The sequence below is a fragment of the Onychomys torridus genome, chromosome 12, assembly GCF_903995425.1.
Source record: "Onychomys torridus chromosome 12, mOncTor1.1, whole genome shotgun sequence".
In the NCBI taxonomy this organism is placed as follows: domain Eukaryota; kingdom Metazoa; phylum Chordata; class Mammalia; order Rodentia; family Cricetidae; genus Onychomys; species Onychomys torridus.
The window spans coordinates 1,594,341-1,615,679 of NC_050454.1; the positions used below are offsets into that span (position 1 = coordinate 1,594,341).

At 47.9% G+C, this 21,339-nt stretch overlaps 2 protein-coding genes across 6 annotated transcripts in view; both read left to right on the plus strand.

The window, feature by feature from the left end:
• The window catches only part of LOC118593700 (endothelin-converting enzyme 2), a 34,373-nt gene extending 31,130 nt beyond the window's left edge, over window positions 1–3,243 (plus strand). For 4 of the 5 annotated variants that reach the window (XM_036203158.1, XM_036203155.1, XM_036203156.1 and 1 more), the window contains 6 exons: window positions 638–741; window positions 912–1,022; window positions 1,145–1,212; window positions 1,377–1,567; window positions 1,656–1,751; window positions 2,371–3,243. In XM_036203158.1, coding sequence (XP_036059051.1) covers window positions 638–741; window positions 912–1,022; window positions 1,145–1,212; window positions 1,377–1,567; window positions 1,656–1,751; window positions 2,371–2,547 — 747 coding nt within the window. In that variant the 3' untranslated portion in view covers window positions 2,548–3,243. Of the gene's footprint in view, window positions 1–637; window positions 742–911; window positions 1,023–1,144; window positions 1,213–1,376; window positions 1,568–1,655 lie in introns of all 5 variants that reach the window. The other variant, XM_036203154.1, reaches the window with a different exon arrangement.
• Window positions 3,244–10,462: 7,219 nt separating this feature from the next.
• Psmd2 (proteasome 26S subunit, non-ATPase 2) lies at window positions 10,463–20,762 on the plus strand. Its single transcript, XM_036203699.1, has 21 exons — window positions 10,463–10,681; window positions 11,077–11,133; window positions 11,444–11,608; window positions 12,379–12,500; window positions 12,647–12,871; window positions 13,140–13,298; window positions 13,448–13,592; window positions 13,763–13,823; window positions 14,223–14,369; window positions 14,494–14,600; window positions 15,244–15,371; window positions 15,612–15,699; window positions 17,018–17,180; window positions 17,292–17,393; window positions 17,568–17,713; window positions 17,945–18,028; window positions 19,157–19,325; window positions 19,406–19,500; window positions 19,615–19,741; window positions 20,142–20,260; window positions 20,422–20,762. The coding sequence occupies exons 1-21, from the start codon at window positions 10,547–10,549 to the stop codon at window positions 20,602–20,604; spliced, it is 2,727 nt and encodes a 908-aa protein (XP_036059592.1). The 5' UTR covers window positions 10,463–10,546; the 3' UTR covers window positions 20,605–20,762.
• The last annotated feature ends 577 nt before the right edge of the window (window positions 20,763–21,339 follow it).

Consider the following 21,339-nt stretch of genomic DNA (forward strand, 5'->3'; position numbering starts at 1 on the left):
GTGATAAGAACAAAAGAATGTGTCTTTAAAAAAAAATGTCGCCGAGCGGTGGTGGCGCATGCCTTTAATCCCAGCACTTGGGAGGCAGAGCCAGGCGGATCTCTGTGAGTTCGAGGCCAGCCTGGGCTACCAAGTGAGTTCCAGAAAAGGCACAATGCTACACAGAGAAACCCTGTCTCGAAAAACCAAAAAAAGAAACAAAAACAAAAACAAAATGTCAGGCAGTGGTGGCTTCCAGGCCAGCCTGGTCTATAGAGCAAGTTCCAAGACAGCCAGGGCTACACAGAGAAACCCTGTATGGGAAGTGGGGGGAGGGAGGGGGAGAAGCTGGGCATGGTGGTGGCCCATGCTTTTAATCTCAGCAGCACTCAGGAAGTAGAGGCAGGTGGATCTATCTCTGTGAGTTCAAAGCCAGCCTGGTCCTCATAGTAGGTTCTAACAGTGAGACTCTGTCTCAAAAAAAAAAAAAGCAACAAAAATCCAAAACAGCACTTGAAGCATAAGTACCTTTAAAATATTGTCAGTTAGCTGTTTACTTCCATTTTACAGTGGGGGAGACTGAGGCTTGCTTGGAAAGATCCTTCTGGGACATGTCTCCAACATGTCACTTGCTTTCTCCCTTCCGCTATTCCCGTAGTACGAAGTCTCTGAAGATTCTTTTTTCCAAAACATGCTGAATCTGTACAACTTCTCTGCTAAGGTGATGGCTGACCAGCTCCGCAAACCTCCCAGCCGAGACCAGTGAGAACGGGAGGGAGACACGGGGCAGCTGGAGAGGTAGACCAGGGCTTCTGGGGCTGGGTGAGGAGCGGTCCAAGGCCCTGGCAGGAGGCAGGCAGGGCAAGCCTGGGCTATTGGGCTGAGGCGCGTGAGGACAGTGAGGAGCCCCAGCCGCTATCTTCCTCCCACAGGTGGAGTATGACGCCTCAGACTGTGAACGCCTACTACCTTCCAACCAAGAACGAAATCGTCTTCCCTGCTGGCATCTTGCAGGCCCCCTTCTACGCTCACAACCACCCAAAGTGTGTTTGAGGCAGGAGGGTCTGGGTGCTGGGGTCTGGCCATGGGGTTGAACTGGAGAAGAGCCGAGGGGAATCAGGAAATGTTCGTGCCCTGTCCTTATTCAGCATTTCTCGTCTACTAGGGCCTTGAACTTTGGGGGCATCGGCGTGGTGATGGGCCATGAGTTGACACATGCCTTTGATGACCAAGGTAGGGGCCCAGTCTAGAATTCCCAGTGACTACTGCAGGGATTTGGGGTGTTGGGGGCAAGCCTTAGGGATCCCGGTGTCTCTCTGATCAAGGTTGCTTGGGGGACTTGTTCTCCTGGGGGAGAGTTGTCCTATTGGTGGGATGCCAAGACAATTTCTCCTCAGGGCGTGAGTATGACAAAGAGGGGAATCTGCGTCCGTGGTGGCAGAATGAGTCACTGACAGCTTTCCAGAATCATACAGCCTGCATGGAAGAACAGTACCACCAGTACCAGGTCAATGGAGAGAGGCTCAATGGACTCCAGACGCTGGGGGAGAACATTGCCGATAACGGGGGCCTTAAGGCTGCGTACAATGTGAGTGGCCGAGATGTCCCAGGCTGTGTGGAGGGTGCTTGGGGAAGTGGGCAGGTGCTGGTGGACTTGTTTCTTCTTATTCCCCTAGGCTTACCAAGCATGGTTGAGGACACATGGGGAGGAGCAGCAGCTGCCTGCTGTGGGGCTCACCAATCACCAGCTGTTCTTTGTGGGATTTGCCCAGGTATGGCCCCGTGGGAGAACTGGGTGTGTCCAAAGGATGCCATTAGAAGAAGTTGGGGTCATGCAGGAAAGGTGCTGGGAAATGGGGCCACAGTTGCCATGTGGGAAGTGCATTGAGAGAAAGCCTGGTGTCCAGAGTCCATGAAAGTAACTTGAAGAGAGAGAAATCTTTGGTAGGACCTTATTTGAAAGGGAAGGGCTGTTAGCTTCAGTGGAAAGGACAGGGGAAGCACTGATCTCCTCCTGTTGTTGTGGGAGAATGTGGCAAAAGAAACTGTAGCTTGGGAATAAAATAAGCAGAGTCAGCACCCAGGCAGGGCCTCTTTCAAGTACATTGCACCACAGTAAGCAGTCTTAAAGGGCTCAGCCTTTCCCCACAGCCACGCCCACGCTGGCTTACCTGGTGTCCAGGTGCTCTTTAGAGGCTTCAAGGAACTGAGGGGGCATGTTCCCCTCCCTTGGAGCTGGCCAATCCTCCTGCAGTGGCCCTGACAGCTCCTGACCTCACCAGCTGGACAGTGGTGGTTCATGACCAAGATGGCTCTGCTGTAGCTGAAGCTATGGCCTAATTCAGCTCCACACTAGACACCATGTGTCCCCATGTCTGTCCTGGCCCGCAGGTGTGGTGCTCGGTCCGCACACCAGAGAGCTCTCACGAGGGGCTGGTGACCGACCCCCACAGCCCTGCCCGTTTCCGAGTGCTGGGCACTCTCTCCAACTCCCGTGACTTCCTTCGGCACTTCGGCTGCCCTGTCGGCTCCCCCATGAACCCAGGGCAGCTTTGCGAGGTGTGGTAGACCTGGGTTGGGAGAGAAATGGGCCACTGTGGCCAGGGACTGGGGCTTCCAAGTTAGGAGAAAGTGATGATCAGCTGGTGTGGTTGTCTCTCCACACCACACGTGACACAAATCTAGTCTCCACCACCACACCGTGCCTCTGCTTTGGGGGTGTCTGTGCCTCTAGCAGAGATGCCACCATTCACTGTGACATCCTTTCAAATGTGTCCCTGGAGGAAGTCTAGGCAGAAGTGCCAGTTCCTACAGAGAGGATTCTGTCTCTTTTGGCTCCAAGCTTACTCCATTTGGGGGCCAAGAGGATATGCCTGGGGGCCATGCCCATCTCTCCCCAGGAATATTCAGTACTATATGGAAATGAGCTCAAGTCCCTTCAGCCCCACCCTCGGGCTTCCCCCACCTGTTCCTTCTGCTCCTCCTAGTACTGCTGCTCCCCTCAAGGACAGAGCAACTGAACTCAAGTGGAAGGCCAAGGGCTCTCTCGGGTGAGAGGAGACATGTGTATGTATAGTTTGTGCTGGTTCCGTGTTTCAGGGCGTGAGTCTTAGGGATGGCCGATTGTCCCTGGGCCAAACAGAAAAGCAGATCTAGGAGAGAAAAGGGAAGAGTTTATTTTTGCAGGGAAGAGGGTGGGGAGGGTGTGGTCTTGGCTTTATAGGACCCTTTGCTAATAAATAGATCCACATCAGTCACCCTGTCTCTCCCTCCAGTCTTCTTTTCCTTATTCATCCTCTTATCCGGTCAATATTTGAGCAACTACAGGTGTCTTAGTTTGGGTTTCTGTTGCTGTAAAGAGACACCATGACCCTGGTAACACCTATGATGGAAAACATTTAATTGGGACTTGCTTACAGTTTCAGAAGTTTAGTCTGTTATCATCATGGAGGGATATGGCAGGGTGCAGGCAGACCTGGTGCTGGAGAAGGAGCTGAGAATCCTACATCTTTTTTTTTTTTCTTTATTATTATGTGTTTTAAATTTTATACATCAGCCATGGGTTCCCCTGTCCTCCAGGATCAAGGCACCCCTGGGGATTCATTTAAACCTGGTGGATTCAGTACAGGCAGGTCCTGTCACCTCCTTCCAGGCTGAGCATGTGTCCCTGTGTAAGCCCAAGGTTCCAAACAGCCAGCTCATACACTAACGACAGATCCTGGTCCCACAGACTGGGAGCCTCCCAAACAGATCAAGCTATTCAATGGTCTCACTTATCCAGAGGGCCTGATCCAGCTGGGGGCTCCACAGCCTTTGGTTCATAATTCATGTGCTTCCATTCGTTTGGCTATTTGTCCCTGTGCTTTTTGCAGTCTTGGATTCAACAATTCACGCTCTTGCAGACCCTCCTCTTTCTCGACAGTTGGATACCTGGAGCTCCATCTGGGGCCTGGCTGAGGATCTCTGCATCCACTTCCATCAGTTATTGGATGAGAGTTCCAAGACGACTGTTAGAGTATTTAGTCATCTGATAACCAGACTAGGTCAGATCAGACTTTCTCTTGACCATTGCCAGCAGACTACAGAGGATATATCATTGTGGATTTCTGGGGACCTCTCCAACACTCTGCCTATTCCTGTTCTCATGTGGTCTTCATTTATCATGGTCTGTTATTCCTCATTCTCCCTTTCTGTTCTTGATCCAGCTGGGATCTCCTGCTCCCCTAAGCTTTCTTTCCCTCAAATCTTGCCCTTCATTACTCCCACTGTCATCCAGGTTGTTCATGTAGATCTCATCCATTTCTCTGTCATTGGGTGATCCCTGTGTCTTTCCTAGGGTCCCGTTTTCTAGGTAGCCTCCCTGGAGTTGTGTAGCAGTCTAGTCATCTTTGTTTTACATCTAGTATCCTCCTATGAGTGAGTACATACCGTGTTTGTCCTTCTGAGTCTGGGTTACCTCACTCAGGATGATTTTTTCTAGATCCATCCATTTGTCTGCAAACCTCATGATGTCATTGTTTTTCTCTGCTGAGTAGTACTCCATTGTGTATATGCACCATATTTTCTTTATCCATTCTTCAGTTGAAGGGCATCTAGGTTGTTTCCAGGTTCTGGCTATTACAAACAAAGCTGATACGAACATAGCTGAGCAAATGCCCTTGTGGTATGATTGAGCATTCCTTGGGTATATGCCCAAGAGTGCTATAGCTGGGTCTTGGGAGAGATGGGAGAATCCTACATCTTAATCTGAAGTGAACCTAGACACTGGGGGTGGTTTGAGCATATATGAAACCTCAAAGCCTGCCCCCACAGTGACACACTTCCTTCAACAAAGCCATACCTCCTGATAGTACCACTCCCTATGAGTTTATGAGGGCCAATTGCATTCAAACTACCACAATAACATTCTTTAGATACTGACCCGAGATTTGAAGCCCAAAGGGACAAAGATGAAGAGAGTGGCACAGCTGGGTCTGTTTGGTCATGGTACATTCTCCACAGCTGGAAGGGTTTGCAGGCCACTGCCCCGTGGCCAGCCTGTCACTGAATCTGGAGAGTAGGTGGTCAGATCAGCTTGGGTTTTGGTTTTTGTTTGTTTGTTTGTTTTTTTTGAGACAAGTTTTCTCTATGTAGTTTTGGTGCCCGTTCTGGATCTTGCCTCCCGAGTGCTGGGACTAAAGGCATGCACCACTACTGCAGGGCTGGTGTTTATGTTTTTGAGACAGGGTCTCACTATATAGCCCTGGCTGGCTTGGATCTCACTATGTAGATCAGGCTAGCTTTGAACTCAATGCTCTACCTGCCTCTGCCTCCAAACCGCTGGGATTAAAAGTGTTTGCCATCACACCCAACTTTTATTGTTCTTTAGATTTACTTTTGAATGACATATTGGCTACCCACCAGTAATTTATGTCTCAGGCATGGAGGATAAAGTGGTCTGTCCTTTGGGGGCTTCTGCTGTTTCATTTTTACCCTCACAAGCTCATTCAGTCCCCACAGCCATGATATTCTCCCAGTGCTCTGCTCCCATGATACATATCTAGCCCTAACCACTTTACTACAGCCAAAGAAATGGGGATTGAAACTGAGCTGTGATGGTTATGACCTAAGCCCTGGGAGCCTTCCTCTCTTCTTCTGGAAAACGTGAGTGACAGCAAAGCAATGCAAGAGTCAGTCACAGAGCACTTCTGGAGATGCTCTCGTGGCTGTGTGGCAAGACCACCACAGAGCAGATATCTGATGCAAAACACACAGGGGTTTATTACAAGCCCAGGCTTGGTCCGAGACCAACACACTGGCTAGCCAGGTGGAGGAGGATGGCCCTGAGCTCCCAGGGTGAGGGGTTTTTAAAGGGAAAAACCGCAAACAGGGTGGTACAAGCCTTGGTGTCATATGATTGGATGAGGATGTGTAAACTTTGAATTTACTGGTTGGGGATTACAGTTATCGTTTTGGGGGCAGGCCTGGACAAGTCCCAGGCTTTGCCCTTGAGCTGCGATGGGGGCTGGCTGGCCTTGCAGGTACTGACTGTGGGGGCTGACTCAATGGCCAAGCCTCTGTCCTTGAGCTGTCATGGAAGCTGGCTGGCCTCGCACGTTCTCATTGACCCATGCACCTAGCTCTAAGTTGGTGAGGTGTTCCAGACAGTAAACAACTGGCTGAACCTTGAGCAGTCAGAGTATGTGCAGAAAGGGAGCTACTGCAAGGACTGTGTCTTTTGTTTATGGCCCTCCCAGAAACTGCTTGCTCAAGTCTCAGGAAACTGAAATTGAGGCCTAATCTCTGAGAGAAGACTAACAGCCTGTTATGGGGTCTGCTTGGTCCTTTCAGTGCAAGTAGGGGTGAGTTTGTCAGGTTTGCAAAGAACAGAGTGAGGGCTTGTTATAACTGCCTCTGGTGTCTTTGGTCTCTGTATATGTACCCCATAACCTGTGTCCTACCCCAGTTTTTCAGTGGACCCAACTGTCCCCTATGGAGCCATGTCATGTTACCCTTGACGTGCTAGCTGCTTACTGAAGGAGGGCAGTTACACTCCCAGAAGGAACAAGATGTTGTTTGAACCACTGACCCACACTGCTAGGTCTGAATCTCTAGGCTCACCTACAGGATCGATGGCAAAGTGTATTGGGAAGCTTTTGTTTCTGGAGAACTAGTTCCGGTGCCAGCTTTGGTCACCCACTAGTGCCTGACCCCAAGGTGGGGCTCATCCTTTCTTCAGGCCTTGGCGTCTCGGCAGTTTGTAGAATAAGTGGATTGGGTAAGATAATTTCTGAGACCATTCAGCTTCAAAGTCTTGAAAGGGAAATTCTACCCAGGCATAATGATACATGCCTTTAATCCCATCTATTTGGGAGGCTGAGGCAGGAGGGTCATATGTCAGAGGCCATTCTGAATAACATAGTGAGGCCCTGTCTCAAAATGATGTAAAAGGCCTAAGGAAGTGGTAGACAGCCTGCCTAGCATGAATGAGGTCCTAGGTTCATTCACATACTGGGAAAGAATGAATGTTTGGGCTCTGTAAGTTCCAGAATCCAAAGAGATACTAGTAATGTGTGGAGCTTAGCTGTTGAGTAGAGGGTAAGACTAACAATGTTAGAGCATATTGACCTCACAAGATGCTTAGCAGGATAAAGCTTTGCTTTCCTTTTATACCTGAACCAGGCCAAGCATGGTATCACACACCTGTAATCTCAGCACTTGGGAGTGGGCAGAAGCAGGTTGTGTGTGTGTGTGTGTGTGTGTGTGTGTGTGTGTGTGTGTGTGTGTGATTTCAGTCTGGCTACATGTTGAGACTTTGTCTAAACAAAACAAGACTAAAACCCTGATTGGGCCAGTGAGCTGGCCCAGTGGTTAACCTGAGTTTGAGCCCGAGAACCCACATATGGGCAAAAGAGAACTGACTCCACACAGATGTGCACTTTAGCATGCCTTCACATAATAGCTCATAAGGTAGACAAAGAAGGGTCAGAAGTTCAAGATCATCCTCAGCTACAGATAAGAACTTGAGGTCAGCCCTGTCTGACAAAAAGAAAAATCTGAGGTCCCTACAATACCACTGCCTCTGTTTCATGATCAGGGAAAATGGGAAAGGACTCCAGGACTGCCAATATCAGGCAAGACAGAGTGTACTAAAAACACATTTGGGATGCTCTTAATCACTGGCAGTTAATCTTGTAAGTCAAATGCAGACATATGTCTTCATTAAGGCTGAGGGAGACCATCCCCAGCAACAGGTTTATTTCCCAGTCCAGGCACCTGTACGAGCAGGTAGTTATGGGAAAGTTATACACAGTGAACCAAAGTTAAAGCAGGGAGTATGTCTTTGGGGGGCACTCTGCAGGGACCTGGTTCCACAGGTAAGACAAAGTGAACCTCGGGTAGTAGATGTGATCGTTACCCTTAATAGCCCTGTCAAGTTGGTGAATGATGCTTCTGTTAAACGTTCTGTTGTGTTGAGGCAGAAGAGAAATGAGCACTACTAGACCTCCATGCTATCCCACTGGGTTACTCATTCCCAAACAAATTAATGAAGCCTGCCAAGACACATGATTTTACCCTTGATAAAACTCTAGAAATACCAGGCTAGAAGAGAGTACTCGATAAAAATAAGCACAATTTCAAATGGCCTCTTGTGGTTCACTAGTAGAGAATCCTGACAGTTTTCCAATTCATTGGTCTAGGCTCCAGAGAGAAACCCCACATTCTTATTATATACAAAAATGACTTAAAGACCAATGCAAAACCATTCAGTCATCTGTTAAGTATTTGATAAGACCTGCCTCAAACCAGGAATTAGGTGGGTACAAGGAACACAAAGATTAACCAGAGTTCCTTGCCCTCCAGGACAAGGTGTGAGAGATATGTGTCAAGTACAGCAGGAACTCAGGAAGAGATGCATAATCCAAGAGGCAAGGAAGGAAAAGTATCCTAGAAGGTAACACTGAACTGGAGCTCAGAGGATGGTAGAATTTACCAACCAAACATTGAAGGGCACCCTTACAAATGGAATGACTTCTTTAAAAGGCAATCAGCTTGGAGGAGTGGAGAATATTCAGAAATGCGAAATGTTTAGGATGATCAGAGTATTCATGAAAGGGACTGTAATATAGTTTCCACCTGGGTAGAAGTAATAGAGTGAATGAAACATCTGCTGTCATTTCTAAAGTTAACGGTAAAAACCTCCACAAAACCTTTGGCTTTTGAAAAAATATCCCATACAGAAAATGGCAGCACAATCTCACTGTGTAGTCCTAGTGGTAATCCTTGTTGGCTAGGTTTACAGTACTTGGCATAAATTCCCTCCTACTGAGCAGTCCTCAAGTCCAATTAGGTGGTTGTTGGTTATCCCCAAAATATAAGTGCCACTATTGCACCCTGGGGAATAGCACACTGAGCTGGCCATTGCGGTTCATACACTTTATAGCTTTATCGATTGCTCTTCTCCTTGGCAGCTTGCATAGCATCTTCAGACACTATGAGAGCTAGTCCCTAGAGAGAAGGCTTCCAGGTCAGTTCCATTCAGTTGCTCCAAGTCCTGTGAAGTGTGTGGTGTCCTCAGTAACAAAGTCTTACCTTCAAGTTCTGGGAGGCAACCCAGAGCCACAGCGATAGCTTACATTGTTTTAGGAGTCTTCTGGACTCCCCCGACCAACAACCCTGAAGAAGGTTTCCTATGCCTGGCACCGGGATTTTTGTTAGACAGTCTATGGAATTTGGGGGGAGAATTATCATTCCAAGTGGTGTAACTGTTAGACACTTTCTTTAAATTTTCAACAGGGTCTCACTGTGTAGTTCCTGGCTGGTTTATAACTCACTATGAAAACCAGGCTGGCCTTGAACACAAAGAGATCTGTCTGCCTTTGCCTCCTAATTTAATCCCAAATGTTGGGATTAGAAGTGTGAGCCACCATGCCTGGTTTAGGCACCTTTATATATCAACTCGTTGCATTCTTACAGGAGAAACTTTTTGTATTTCACATAGGTGAAAACAGGCTGAGTTTAGGTAGCTTAACCCAACAACACAGCTGGTACCTGGCAGAATTTGGATTTAATATCATATGTTTCTAAAGTTTGAGTTCCCCCATTTTTCCAAGTTTTTATTTCAGAACAATTAAACCTACAAAAAAAAGTAATATATCCCAACAACTTTTCATATAATCTTCATCTGGACTCATCAGCTGTTTGATAAACTTTTATGGCACAACATCCAATTCCTCTCCAATGTGCTGATTGCTATGTGACTGACTGATTTCATCTATCTATCTATCTATCTATCTATCTATCTATCTATCTATCTATCTATTGTTTTGTGTGTCTGTGTGTGTGTGTCTGTGTCTGTGTGTGTGTGTGTGTGCACATGCATGTGTGTATTCTGAGATCTATGATAGAACTAAAGCAAGCGTGCAAATGTATGGACATCCTAAGACAGAACAGCAGAGCAGCTTCCAGCTGTCCAGTTTCTGTCGAAAGGCTGGAGAAGTCGTTGGCAGTGGAAATGGATAGTTATACCTAGAATCCAGCCCTGAGTGCAAAAGTGATAGGTTTAAAAAATGAGCAGTAGCAGGGGTGGTGGCTCATGCCTGTAATCCCAGCACTCCCGAGGCAGAGGCAGGACCATGATGTTTAAAGTCATTCTCTGCTTTAGCGAGCTTGAGGCTAGCCTGTACTAAGAAGTAAGCTTCAGGTAGTAGTAGCACTAATTCTCATGGGGGGAAGGTTCTGCGGTTACTATTCCACATTGGTTGAGGCTAGACATAATTACACTGCCGTCACACAGATCTCAGTCAAGAGTTCATGTGTCTTGTCCGTTTGCCGCACCGCGCACCCAGCTGTGGCGAAACCACGGGAGAGGAGAGCTAGGCATCTAAACTGAGCACGGTCAGAGACACCGTAAAGCCACAGTAGCCGCCCGCGCCGGAGGCAGAAACTGTGACTCCCGGCGTGCCTCAGGGGGCGGGGCCTGGCATCCGCGGGGCGTTTCCGGTCTGGAGGACGCCGCGCGAGGCCGTCTGGGAAAAGGGGCGGCGCGAGCAGGTGCGCGCGCAGCGGGCCGGCAGTGGTGGCGGAGATGGAGGAGGGTGGCCGAGACAAGACGCCTGTGCAGTCCCAACAGCCCTCGGCGACGGCCCCCGCCGGCGCCGACGAGAAGTCGAGCGGCAAGGAGCGGCGGGATGCCGGGGACAAAGACAAAGAGCAGGAGCTGGTGAGGCGCAGCCTCGGGAGCCCGGGGAGGAGGCCTGGGGCTGAGTCACTGCCGGCTTGAAGGCCGCGGGCCCGGCTCCGTACGGCCCACCACACCCGGGAGACGCAGAGTGGGGACACCTTGCCTTTATGCCCCCTCATTACGCACTGCCACCCCCCGCGGCCCTCACCACCGTTTTGTGGGTCGTTGACATAATTTTCTAGACCGGCTTCCATGCAGAGCCTGTCTGGCTGGATTGCCTTTCCAGCAAGGCTGCTTCTCACCCCGCTTCCATTTCTTGTCCGCCTGGTCCCTCCTGAGGATACACTTGCCCTTTCCACCTGTCCCCGGGTGAATGGGAGGAGAATATGGTTGGGGATCCTTCGTTTAATGAACTTCTTCCCCCAACCCTTCAGTCTGAGGAGGACAAACAACTTCAAGATGAACTGGAGATGCTCGTGGAGCGACTCGGGGTGAGTCAGGATGTTAACCTGACGGGGGAGTGTATTTGGATGTTTCCCACATTTCCCACTTGTTTGCTCTATCTCATTTTGAGGCGACAACTGGACATCACATAGTAGATATTATGATAATTCGAGGGAAAAGGTGTCAAAGGGTGTCTGAATGAGGTCTTGTGTCTCAGGCAGTTTACAGGAGTTGAGGAATCATGAAATAGGAGCCGGTTATGTCTTTGAGCAAAGTGTTAGTTGATTCATTCTGTCTGGGTTATGATGTGGAGGAATGTGACTCCTTTCTGTCTGAACCCTAACATCCCCTGACCAGGAGAAGGATACATCCCTATACCGACCAGCTCTGGAGGAACTGAGAAGACAGATTCGTTCTTCGACAACTTCCATGACTTCAGTACCCAAGCCTCTCAAATTTCTGCGTCCACACTATGGCAAACTGAAGGAAATTTATGAGAACATGGCCCCTGGGGAGAATAAGGTAATTCAGATATATATGGTGTGTGGGGGGGCTGTCCATTTGAAGAATTTCATTTCCCCCCCCAACAGGGGTTCTCTGCAGCCCTGGCTGTCCTGGAACTCACTCTGTAGACCAAACTCAGAGATCTGCCAGCCTCTGCCTCCTGAGTGCTGGGATTAAAAGCACATGCCGCCGCCGCCACCACCACTCGGCTTATTAAAACCTTTTAAATAATTTACTATTACCATTAAAACTTATGCTGGTTATGGTGGGTACTTATAATCCCAGCCACTCAGCATCTCTTGAAGTCAAACTAGGCAATGTAATAAGAACCACCGTCTCCATCAACTCAAGCCCAGGAGCCTTTTTCTTTCTCCGACTCCCCATTGCTTGTCGCCTTCAGTTAGGCTGGCGTCAGAGGGAGCTGGCAATACCAACTTTAGGTTTTCTGTGAGGCCTAGCTTAGAGCCATGAAAACTTTCAGTGCATAAACTAGTATTCACTGAATTTGGTGAATTTTGGTGACACTGATCTTGATTCTTTTTTTTGTTTTGTTTTTTGTTTTTTTTGAGGCAGGGTTTCTCTGTGTAGCTTTGCACCTTTTCTGGAACTCGATTTATATATAGACCAGGCTGGCCTCGAACTCACAGAGATCTGCTTGCCTCTGCCTCCCGAGTGCTGGGATTAAAGACGTACGCCACCAACGCCCGGCCTGATCTTGATTCTCTAATGTCACATACTGTTTTCCTTGGACTGTTGGGTTTGACCTTAAAAGATTGGTTTCCTTACAGTGTTTTGCTGCTGACATCATATCGGTTTTGGCCATGACCATGAGTGGTGAGCGTGAATGCCTCAAATACAGGCTAGTGGGCTCCCAGGAGGAATTGGCATCATGGGGTCATGAGTATGTCAGGTAAGATATTTTCTTTCTTGGGAATGTGAAGGAACTTGGAAGCATAATTCTCTTGGCTTGGGAAAATATCAATGTATTGGATTCCCCAGACACTGAATACCTTGACTTCTGGGGACTGCTTCCCTAATGATGGTGTCTGTCCATAGACATCTGGCAGGAGAAGTGGCTAAGGAGTGGCAGGAGCTGGATGACGCAGAGAAAGCCCAGCGGGAACCATTGCTTACCTTGGTGAAGGAAATTGTTCCCTACAATATGGCTCATAATGCAGAGCATGAGGCTTGTGACCTGCTCATGGAAATTGAGCAGGTAGATATGCTGGAAAAGGACATAGATGAGAATGCATACTCAAAGGTCTGCCTCTATCTCACCAGGTGAGTGAGCATGGCTGAGGAGGATAGCAGGCTTGTCTTCTTCGGTGCTAGTCTCATTTTTGCCTCTTCTCCCAGGGGATCATAGGGTCACCTTAGGCTCTAGTTACTTGATGCCATGAATTTCTTGAGAACAGAAACTTTGTCTCCTTAGCTATCTTGGAACGTAGTGCACTGCCTTGTACATAATAGGCATGTAGTATATATTTGGGTAAAGGAATTAAGTAAGTTAAATGCACTTTCTGAATTTCTACTACTTTTGCCTTTGCAGTTGTGTGAATTATGTACCAGAGCCTGAGAACTCTGCCCTACTGCGCTGTGCCTTGGGTGTGTTCCGAAAGTTCAGTCGCTACCCTGAAGCTCTGAGATTGGCATTGATGCTCAATGACATGGAACTGGTAGAAGACATTTTCACCTCCTGCAAGGATGTGTATGTAGAGAAGTTGTAAAGGAAGAGATAAGTTTGTGCATGAATATTTGTGTGGAAATCAGAGACTTGACAGTTTCTGGTCAGAGCGTAAGGTGCTTCTCTGTCCCATAGTAGGTGGATATGAGCAGGTGTGATGGCTTTCCCTGCAGGGTGGTGCAGAAGCAGATGGCATTCATGTTGGGTCGGCATGGGGTGTTCCTGGAGCTGAGTGAAGATGTGGAGGAGTACGAAGACCTCACAGAAATCATGTCCAATGTACAACTCAACAGCAACTTCTTGGCCTTAGCTCGGGAGGTGAGATTCTCTGCTCTTGCCCTAAAGCTTTTTGTTAAAATTCTACCTGTCATGCTGCCTCCTTCCTACTTTTCACTAGACTCCTGGTTAAAGTTGCTGTTCGGTTGGATAGCAGAAGGGGTAGCTGGGAACACTGGGGAGGCAGTTGTGACCCTCTGGCTTCTCTTTAGCTGGACATCATGGAGCCCAAGGTGCCTGACGACATCTACAAAACCCACCTAGAGAATAACCGTGAGTAGCTCTGGGTGGGGATTGGATGGACTGTTAATTGTTCCTGTTGTATTGGGAATAACATCTTGGCTAACTCACTTATAGAGAACTTCATATTCCCATGAGCTTTGTGTCCAGGTCATTATTGGAGACATAGACTAAGGGACTAACTTAAAGTCAGAGACTGAAGCTAGGTGGTGGTGGCGAATGCCTTTGATTCCAGCACTTGGGAGGCAGAGGCAAGCATGTCTCTGATTTTAAGGCCAGCCTGGTTTACAGAGCAAGTTCCAGAACAGCCAAGGATACTCAGAGAAACCCTGTCTCGAAAACAAAAACACCAACAAAAATCAGGGACTGTCTGCCAGGCATTGTTCCTTTCAGGTCCTATGCTAAACCGCCTCTCCTTTCTCCCTTGTCCAGGGTTTGGTGGCAGTGGCTCTCAGGTGGATTCTGCGCGAATGAACCTGGCCTCCTCTTTTGTGAATGGCTTTGTGAATGCAGCCTTTGGTCAAGATAAGCTGCTGACTGATGATGGCAACAAATGGCTTTACAAGAACAAGGACCATGGTATAATTTTCTCTTCTTGTCGTATGGTCAGGTGTCACTTGAGAAGGATCCACAGTTACTTCCCAGGGGAGCCCTTTAAAAGTTTGTTTAGCCCTTCTAAAGCTGACAGTCTTCCTTGTCACAGGGATGTTAAGTGCTGCTGCTTCCCTTGGCATGATTCTGCTGTGGGATGTGGATGGTGGCCTCACCCAGATTGACAAGTATCTGTACTCCTCTGAGGACTATATCAAGGTTAGTCTGGTCAAAGCTTATTCACTGGGGACTTTTTCTTCTTATGTTCTAGTGCTTCCTTTTTAAAGACAGTATTTTAGCTGGGCGATGGTGGTACATGCCTTTAATCCCAGTACTCAGGAACTTGCTCTGTAGACCAGAGGCAGGCAGATCTTTGTGAGTTCACGGCCAGTCTGTTCTACAGAGTGGGTTCCAGGACAGCCAAGGCTACACAGAGAAACCCTGTTTCTAAAAACCAAAAAAGTAGTTGGGGGCTTGCTTATAGTTACAGAGGGTCAGTCCATGACCAATATTGTGGGGAACATGGCATCAGGCAGGCGGGAATGGTGCCGGAGAAGTAGTTAAGAACTTAGGTCTTATCTACAAGTTGGAAGCAAAGAGAGATGCTGGCCTGTCAGAGCCCACCCCCAGTGGCACACCTCCTCCATGAAGGCCATACCTCCTAGTCCTGCCCAGAACAATTAGACCAACTAGGGACCATGCATTCAAATGTTGAGTCTATGGGGACCGTGCTCAATTCAAACCACCGCCTAGGCAGGCCCAGTGTTTCACTCCAGGTAATGCAGGTGTCACAGAGGCCATGCTGCACACTTTGTAGTTAAGAGGGCAGCAGCTGAAGTAAAGTCTGTTTTGCTCTTTGCAGTCAGGAGCTCTCCTTGCTTGTGGTATTGTGAACTCTGGGGTCCGGAATGAGTGTGACCCTGCCCTGGCACTGCTTTCAGACTATGTTCTCCATAACAGCAATACCATGAGACTTGGCTCCATCTTTGGGTAAGGTTTGTTGCTGCCCCTTCCTTGTTTATTTACTTATTTTTAAGTGCTTAGGTTTCTGAGACTGCTTGCTTCCATTTCTGTTAGTGCTCAGTTTAAATTCTAGAGAAGATAGTGCTAAGACTGCCATGTGCCGTTGAGTATCTAGCTCTGGTGAATGTGTTGGTGACCAGTTCTATTTTTGTTCTTTTTGCTGTGTCCCTGAGTATATGTTGGGGACTTTCTCTGCTGACTTTGTAGGTTAGGCTTGGCCTATGCTGGCTCCAATCGGGAAGATGTTCTAACACTGCTGCTACCTGTGATGGGAGATTCCAAGTCCAGCATGGAGGTGAGTCATTTCCTAGTGGAAAAGGTAGGGAGGTGTGTTGGGGTTGGAGGACACTTCAGTAAAATCTCTTAGAACTGCAATTTCAAGCTGTGTGTGATGGCTCATGTCTGTTATCTCAGTGCTTGGGGGATTGAGGCAGGAAATTTTCCGTGAGTTCCAGGCCAGCCTGGGCTGCAGAATAAAATTGTGTATCAAGCACCCTGTTACTCTTACCTCACTCCCCATCCCCCTGAAAGGGGAGAAAAGCAGACTGGAATTTAAAGCCCTAATGAAGCTTGGCGTGTTGTATTGAGCTCCAGCCTCTGAAACCCCAGTCAAAGCACTTCGTCTATAAGGAAGAGAAACTTGATGAAGTTAAGGGTTGATGACTGCGCTGGCCAGCTTTCCGTCCCTGGAACAAAGCAACACATCATGGTGACAAACACGGTAGAACCAAGCTGTTCACTTTAGCAGCAGCCCAGGAAGCAAAGAGAGGAAGGAGCCAGGGTCCTTTCCCCCCCATCCCCTCCCTTTCCCTACTGTCCCCTTCAAGGGAATCCCCTAATGATTTAAAGGCTTCCTAATGAGCCACACCCCTTAGTTTCTACCACTTCCCAAGATCTCCAAGAGTGCCACCACCTTATGTTTGTTTGTAAGCAGTCCAGGCCTTCTTGCATGTGGTTTGGGGGGCGTTCTAGATGTAAGCCACGGCAGTGATTCTCACATCTAGTCATTAGCTAACCTTAAGTTTTCTTGCTTACACAGTCATTTTAGTGATAAATATTGTATGATTGCCAAAAACAGAGATTTTAGAGTAAAATAATCCCAATCTTTGGATCTTCCAAGCAGAAGCTACAAGGAAGGACCAAGTGTGTGGGGTGTGCAAAGCTAAGGTTGTTAGGGTTGCAGTCAAGCCTGATGACTGCATGGTGGAAAGAGAACTGACTTGCAAATCGTCCTCTGACCTCACATGTATACTGTGTGTATGCAGATGCTAAATAAGTAAATGCAATCAAACAAGAGTATGCAAATGGGCTGGCACAATGTCTGACATGTCAGTGTTTCCTGATTTACAGAAATCAGTTACCTAGTGTGGTTAGGGAGAATAACTTATAGTGGACCAGAAGAAGTAGGTTTTGATTAAAGACACATAAGCAAGCATTTTAATATCTTACTGTGGTTGGGTATAGTGGTATACACCTTGAATCCAGTATACATTGGCAAAGACAAGGAGATCTCTGGGTTTCTAGGCTATCCTAGTCTACATAGTGAGCCCCTGTTTCACACAAAGCAAAGGAAAGGTGACTTTACTGTGTATAATGCTGGTTTCTTATTCTAGGTAGCAGGTGTGACAGCTCTAGCTTGTGGGATGATAGCAGTGGGGTCCTGCAATGGAGATGTCACTTCCACCATCCTTCAGACCATCATGGAGAAATCTGAGACTGAGCTCAAGGACACCTATGCTCGTTGGCTTCCTCTTGGCCTGGGCCTCAATCACTTGGGTGAGAGAATGTTTATCAAAGAGCTGACAGTAATTAAACACAGTTGGAGGGTCTCTGCATCAGACTGAGCTGGATACAAGCCAGTGTCCTTGGACCCTTTGACTCCTGTAGGGAAGGGTGAAGCTATCGAGGCGATCCTGGCTGCACTGGAAGTTGTGTCAGAACCATTCCGCAGTTTCGCCAACACTCTGGTGGATGTATGTGCCTATGCAGGTCTGTGCCTCAGTCTCCCAGCAGCTCCACTTCTCTCTTGTCCTTTTCTTCTCAGGCTGTTTCCCTTTTGCCTTTCTTTCTGCTCCTTAGATCACTTAAGGCTTCTTGTATTTACAGAGTACACTTTTGCTTGCTGTCCTCTCATTTTATCTCTTCCTTCACTGCCCCCTGAAGGCTCTGGGAATGTGCTGAAGGTGCAGCAGCTCCTCCACATCTGTAGTGAGCACTTTGACTCCAAGGACAAGGAGGAGGACAAGGACAAGAAGGAGAAGAAGGACAAGGACAAGAAGGAAGCTCCTGCTGACATGGGAGCACATCAGGTGTGGGGCCAGCAGGCACTCTGAGAAAAGACAAGTGTGGATAGGAGAGGTGGAGCAGAGTTAGCTTTGTTTTGGCCTCTGCTTCTTCCCCCAGGTACTGCTACCTGACAGAATAGCAGAACTGAGTTCTGTCCATGGAGGTGTTCCCCACAGGATATCTCCACAGGTCAAGTTGGATGACTTGGTTTTTGTTTCTGGAATTTACTGGTTCTTGTGCCTCTGGAATTGCAGGGAGTAGCTGTCCTGGGGATTGCACTTATTGCTATGGGGGAAGAGATTGGTGCAGAGATGGCACTGCGAACCTTTGGTCACTTGGTGAGTAGCACAGAGTAGACTAGACTATGCATGTGTGCATGTGTATGTGTTTTACTGGGGATTAAATCCAAGGCTTTAAGCACACATGGGTGTGATTTACTGCCATGCTACACCTTAGCCCTGGCTAATTGTAATGTTGGTGGTTCAGAGTTCCTTGGTGAAGAAGCAAGTCTCTTTTGACCCATTATCCTATTCCTATAATTGAACTTGATTTGCTACACATACACATGTGTAAATGCCAACAGGTGCCTAGACCTTGTCTGAGACTGGGTGTTTGTCTTAGTCAGTGTTCTGTTGCTGTGAAGAGACACCACGACCGTGGCAATTCTTACAGAGCAAAATCCACTTAATTGGGTCTTGCTTACAGTTCATAGGTTTAGTGCATTATCAGCGTGGTGGGAAGAATGGTGGCCTGCAGGCAAACGTGGTGCTAGCGCAGTAATTCTCAACACTCTTAATGCTGCAACCCTTTAATACAGTTCCTCATGTTATGGTGACCCCAACTGTAAAAAATTCTTTTCGTTGCTACTTCTTAACAAATTTTGCCTATTGTTATGAATTGTAATGTGTAAATACCTGTTTTACGATGGTCTTAGGTGACGCTGTGAAAGGGTCCTTCAGCCCCAAAGGGCTTGCGACGCACAGGTTGAGAATCGCTTAGAGATTAGCTGGGAGTTCCACATCTGGATCCGCAGGCAGCAGGCAGAGAGACACTGGGCCTGGCTTAGGCTTTTGAAACCCCAAAGCCCACCCCCCAAGAACACACCTCCTCCCACAAGGCCACACCTCCTAATCTGTTGAGTCGTGCCACTCCCTAATGACCAGGCCCTCAAATATATGAATGAGCCTGTGGGGGCCATTTCTATTCAAACCACCACAGTCTCTTAACATTTCTCCTCTGAGTACACCAGGCTAGAGTCCAAGAGCTTCCAGAGAGTCTCTGTCTGTGCTGCTCTGTTTTCTCTTAGCGTTGGGACTGCAGATGTCCGCACTGCTAGTCTGGTTGTTGTTGTTTTTTAGTTTTAGGAGTTTAAACTCAGGCTTCATGCAGGCAGTTTAAACCATGGAATTGTCTCAGCCCTGAACTTGTTTTTCCCATGCTGTAATTTTGTTTCTTTTTATCACCAGCTGAGGTATGGGGAACCGACCCTCCGGAGGGCTGTGCCCTTAGCACTGGCACTAATCTCTGTTTCAAACCCACGACTCAACATCCTGGATACTCTAAGCAAATTCTCTCATGATGCTGATCCAGAAGTTTCCTATAACTCCATTTTTGCCATGGGCATGGTAGGCAGTGGTGAGTACTGGAAAAATCTTGAACAGGCTAGAAGATTCAAGTTTCTTTTTGTAAGTTGTTATAATGTTTCTTATTTCTAGGTACCAATAATGCTCGTCTGGCTGCTATGCTGCGCCAGTTAGCCCAGTACCATGCCAAGGACCCCAATAACCTCTTCATGGTGCGCTTGGCACAGGTAAAAAGTCGGAGTCTTCTTTTCTAGTGTGGCGGCAGCCGTACCTGTGGTGATGCTGGAAGGCCTGGGAAGGAATGTGTCTTCTCAGCTATGATTTCTCTGTGTGTTTTGCAGGGCCTGACACATTTAGGGAAGGGCACATTGACCCTTTGCCCCTACCACAGTGATCGGCAGCTCATGAGTCAAGTAGCTGTGGCTGGTCTCCTCACTGTGCTTGTTTCCTTCTTGGATGTCCGAAACAGTGAGTTCCTGTTGGAAACCGGGCATGGTGCACATGTGCCTTGTGTCTGTCCTGTACAGGGCCAACTTGTTAGTCAGGATCAAGATCCCAAGTTAGCTCTGTTTTTCTAGGTTCATTGGGCTTGTGGGAGGCCTCATGAGACCTTAACTTCTCACACTTTTGATCTGGCCAAAAAGATTTCAAGGTGAATCTACTCCTTAGTAACTAGGAACAGTGATTTTCATGGTTAGGGATGTGAGCAAAAAAGGGTAGAGGCATCTTGGGTTAGTGGTGGGGGGTACAAGGAACAAAGTTTGCTCTTAGTAGGTTAGTGGGTTAGGGCTGGGATAGATGCCTAAAGTTCAGGCCAGGCTTGCTGCAGTGCCGACAAGTCTTTGTTCTTTGTACTTCTTTCCCTCAGTCATTCTAGGCAAATCCCACTATGTGCTGTATGGGCTGGTGGCTGCCATGCAGCCCCGGATGCTGGTCACATTTGACGAGGAGCTGCGGCCGTTGCCAGCTTCTGTCCGTGTGGGTCAGGTAAGGCAGTGGGTAGAAAAGGGGTTCTCAGTGTACTGTAGAAGTTGGATAGTGTATATGTAATCCTTTCTGACATGCTGGTGTGGACGGTGAGGGGAGTTGGGGATATTGCTTCTCTCCCCTTACTGGAAACCCTTTACTTCAATTTTTTCATCCCACAGGCAGTGGATGTGGTGGGCCAGGCTGGGAAGCCTAAAACCATCACAGGGTTCCAGACACACACAACTCCAGTGTTGTTGGCCCATGGGGAACGGGCAGAGTTGGCCACTGAGGAGTTTCTTCCTGTTACCCCCATTCTGGAAGGTTTTGTTATCCTCCGGAAGAACCCCAACTATGACCTTTAAGTGGCCACTAGAGACCCTGGGCTGCAGATGATTTTTTTGCAGGCCATACTGCCTGCCATGGGTGGATACTGTTCCAGATCTTTGGGGGGATTGTTACCTCTTATTGTTTTGTTACTGTAAGTGAGATGACTTTGTTGAATAAAGACCTTTATCCCCAAGGTCGCTGTCTATTTACTGGGTGTCATGGCCTGGGGTTAGACTGGAGAGTGGAGAGGACATGGGAAAGAGTAACACTGAGCCTAAAAGAGACTAAGCTCATGAGTCCCTTAGAAGTTGATAGATTGGATGGAATTTTATGTTGTCTCCTATGTAGACAACATTTGCTTCAAACTCAAGGGAACAGCCTGCCTCTGCATCCAGGTTCTGTCTTTAATGTCTTAAGTCTGGCCTTGAAATCTTGGTACTTCTGCCTTCACCTCTGAGGATGCTAAGAGTACAGACGTGCATCACTACACCCAGCTTTAAAGAATCTTGTAGAAGATTCTTCTGTACATTTTTTGTGTGTAAACTCTTACAGCCCGCCTTCAAAGGACTCTGGATTTTGTGCACTCCTCCCTTCAAGTCCGTCTTTTTCTGACTTTGGGGTAAAGATGCCCAAGAATGCACAGTCCCACTCTTTTCTATCTTGATTTGTGTGTCTCCTGTGATCCACCCTGTGTTCCTCTTAGGAGGCTCCTGCTTGAGTGATCTGGTCATGATAGCATCTCTGGGTTATTGGAGAAATTAGACTGGCCA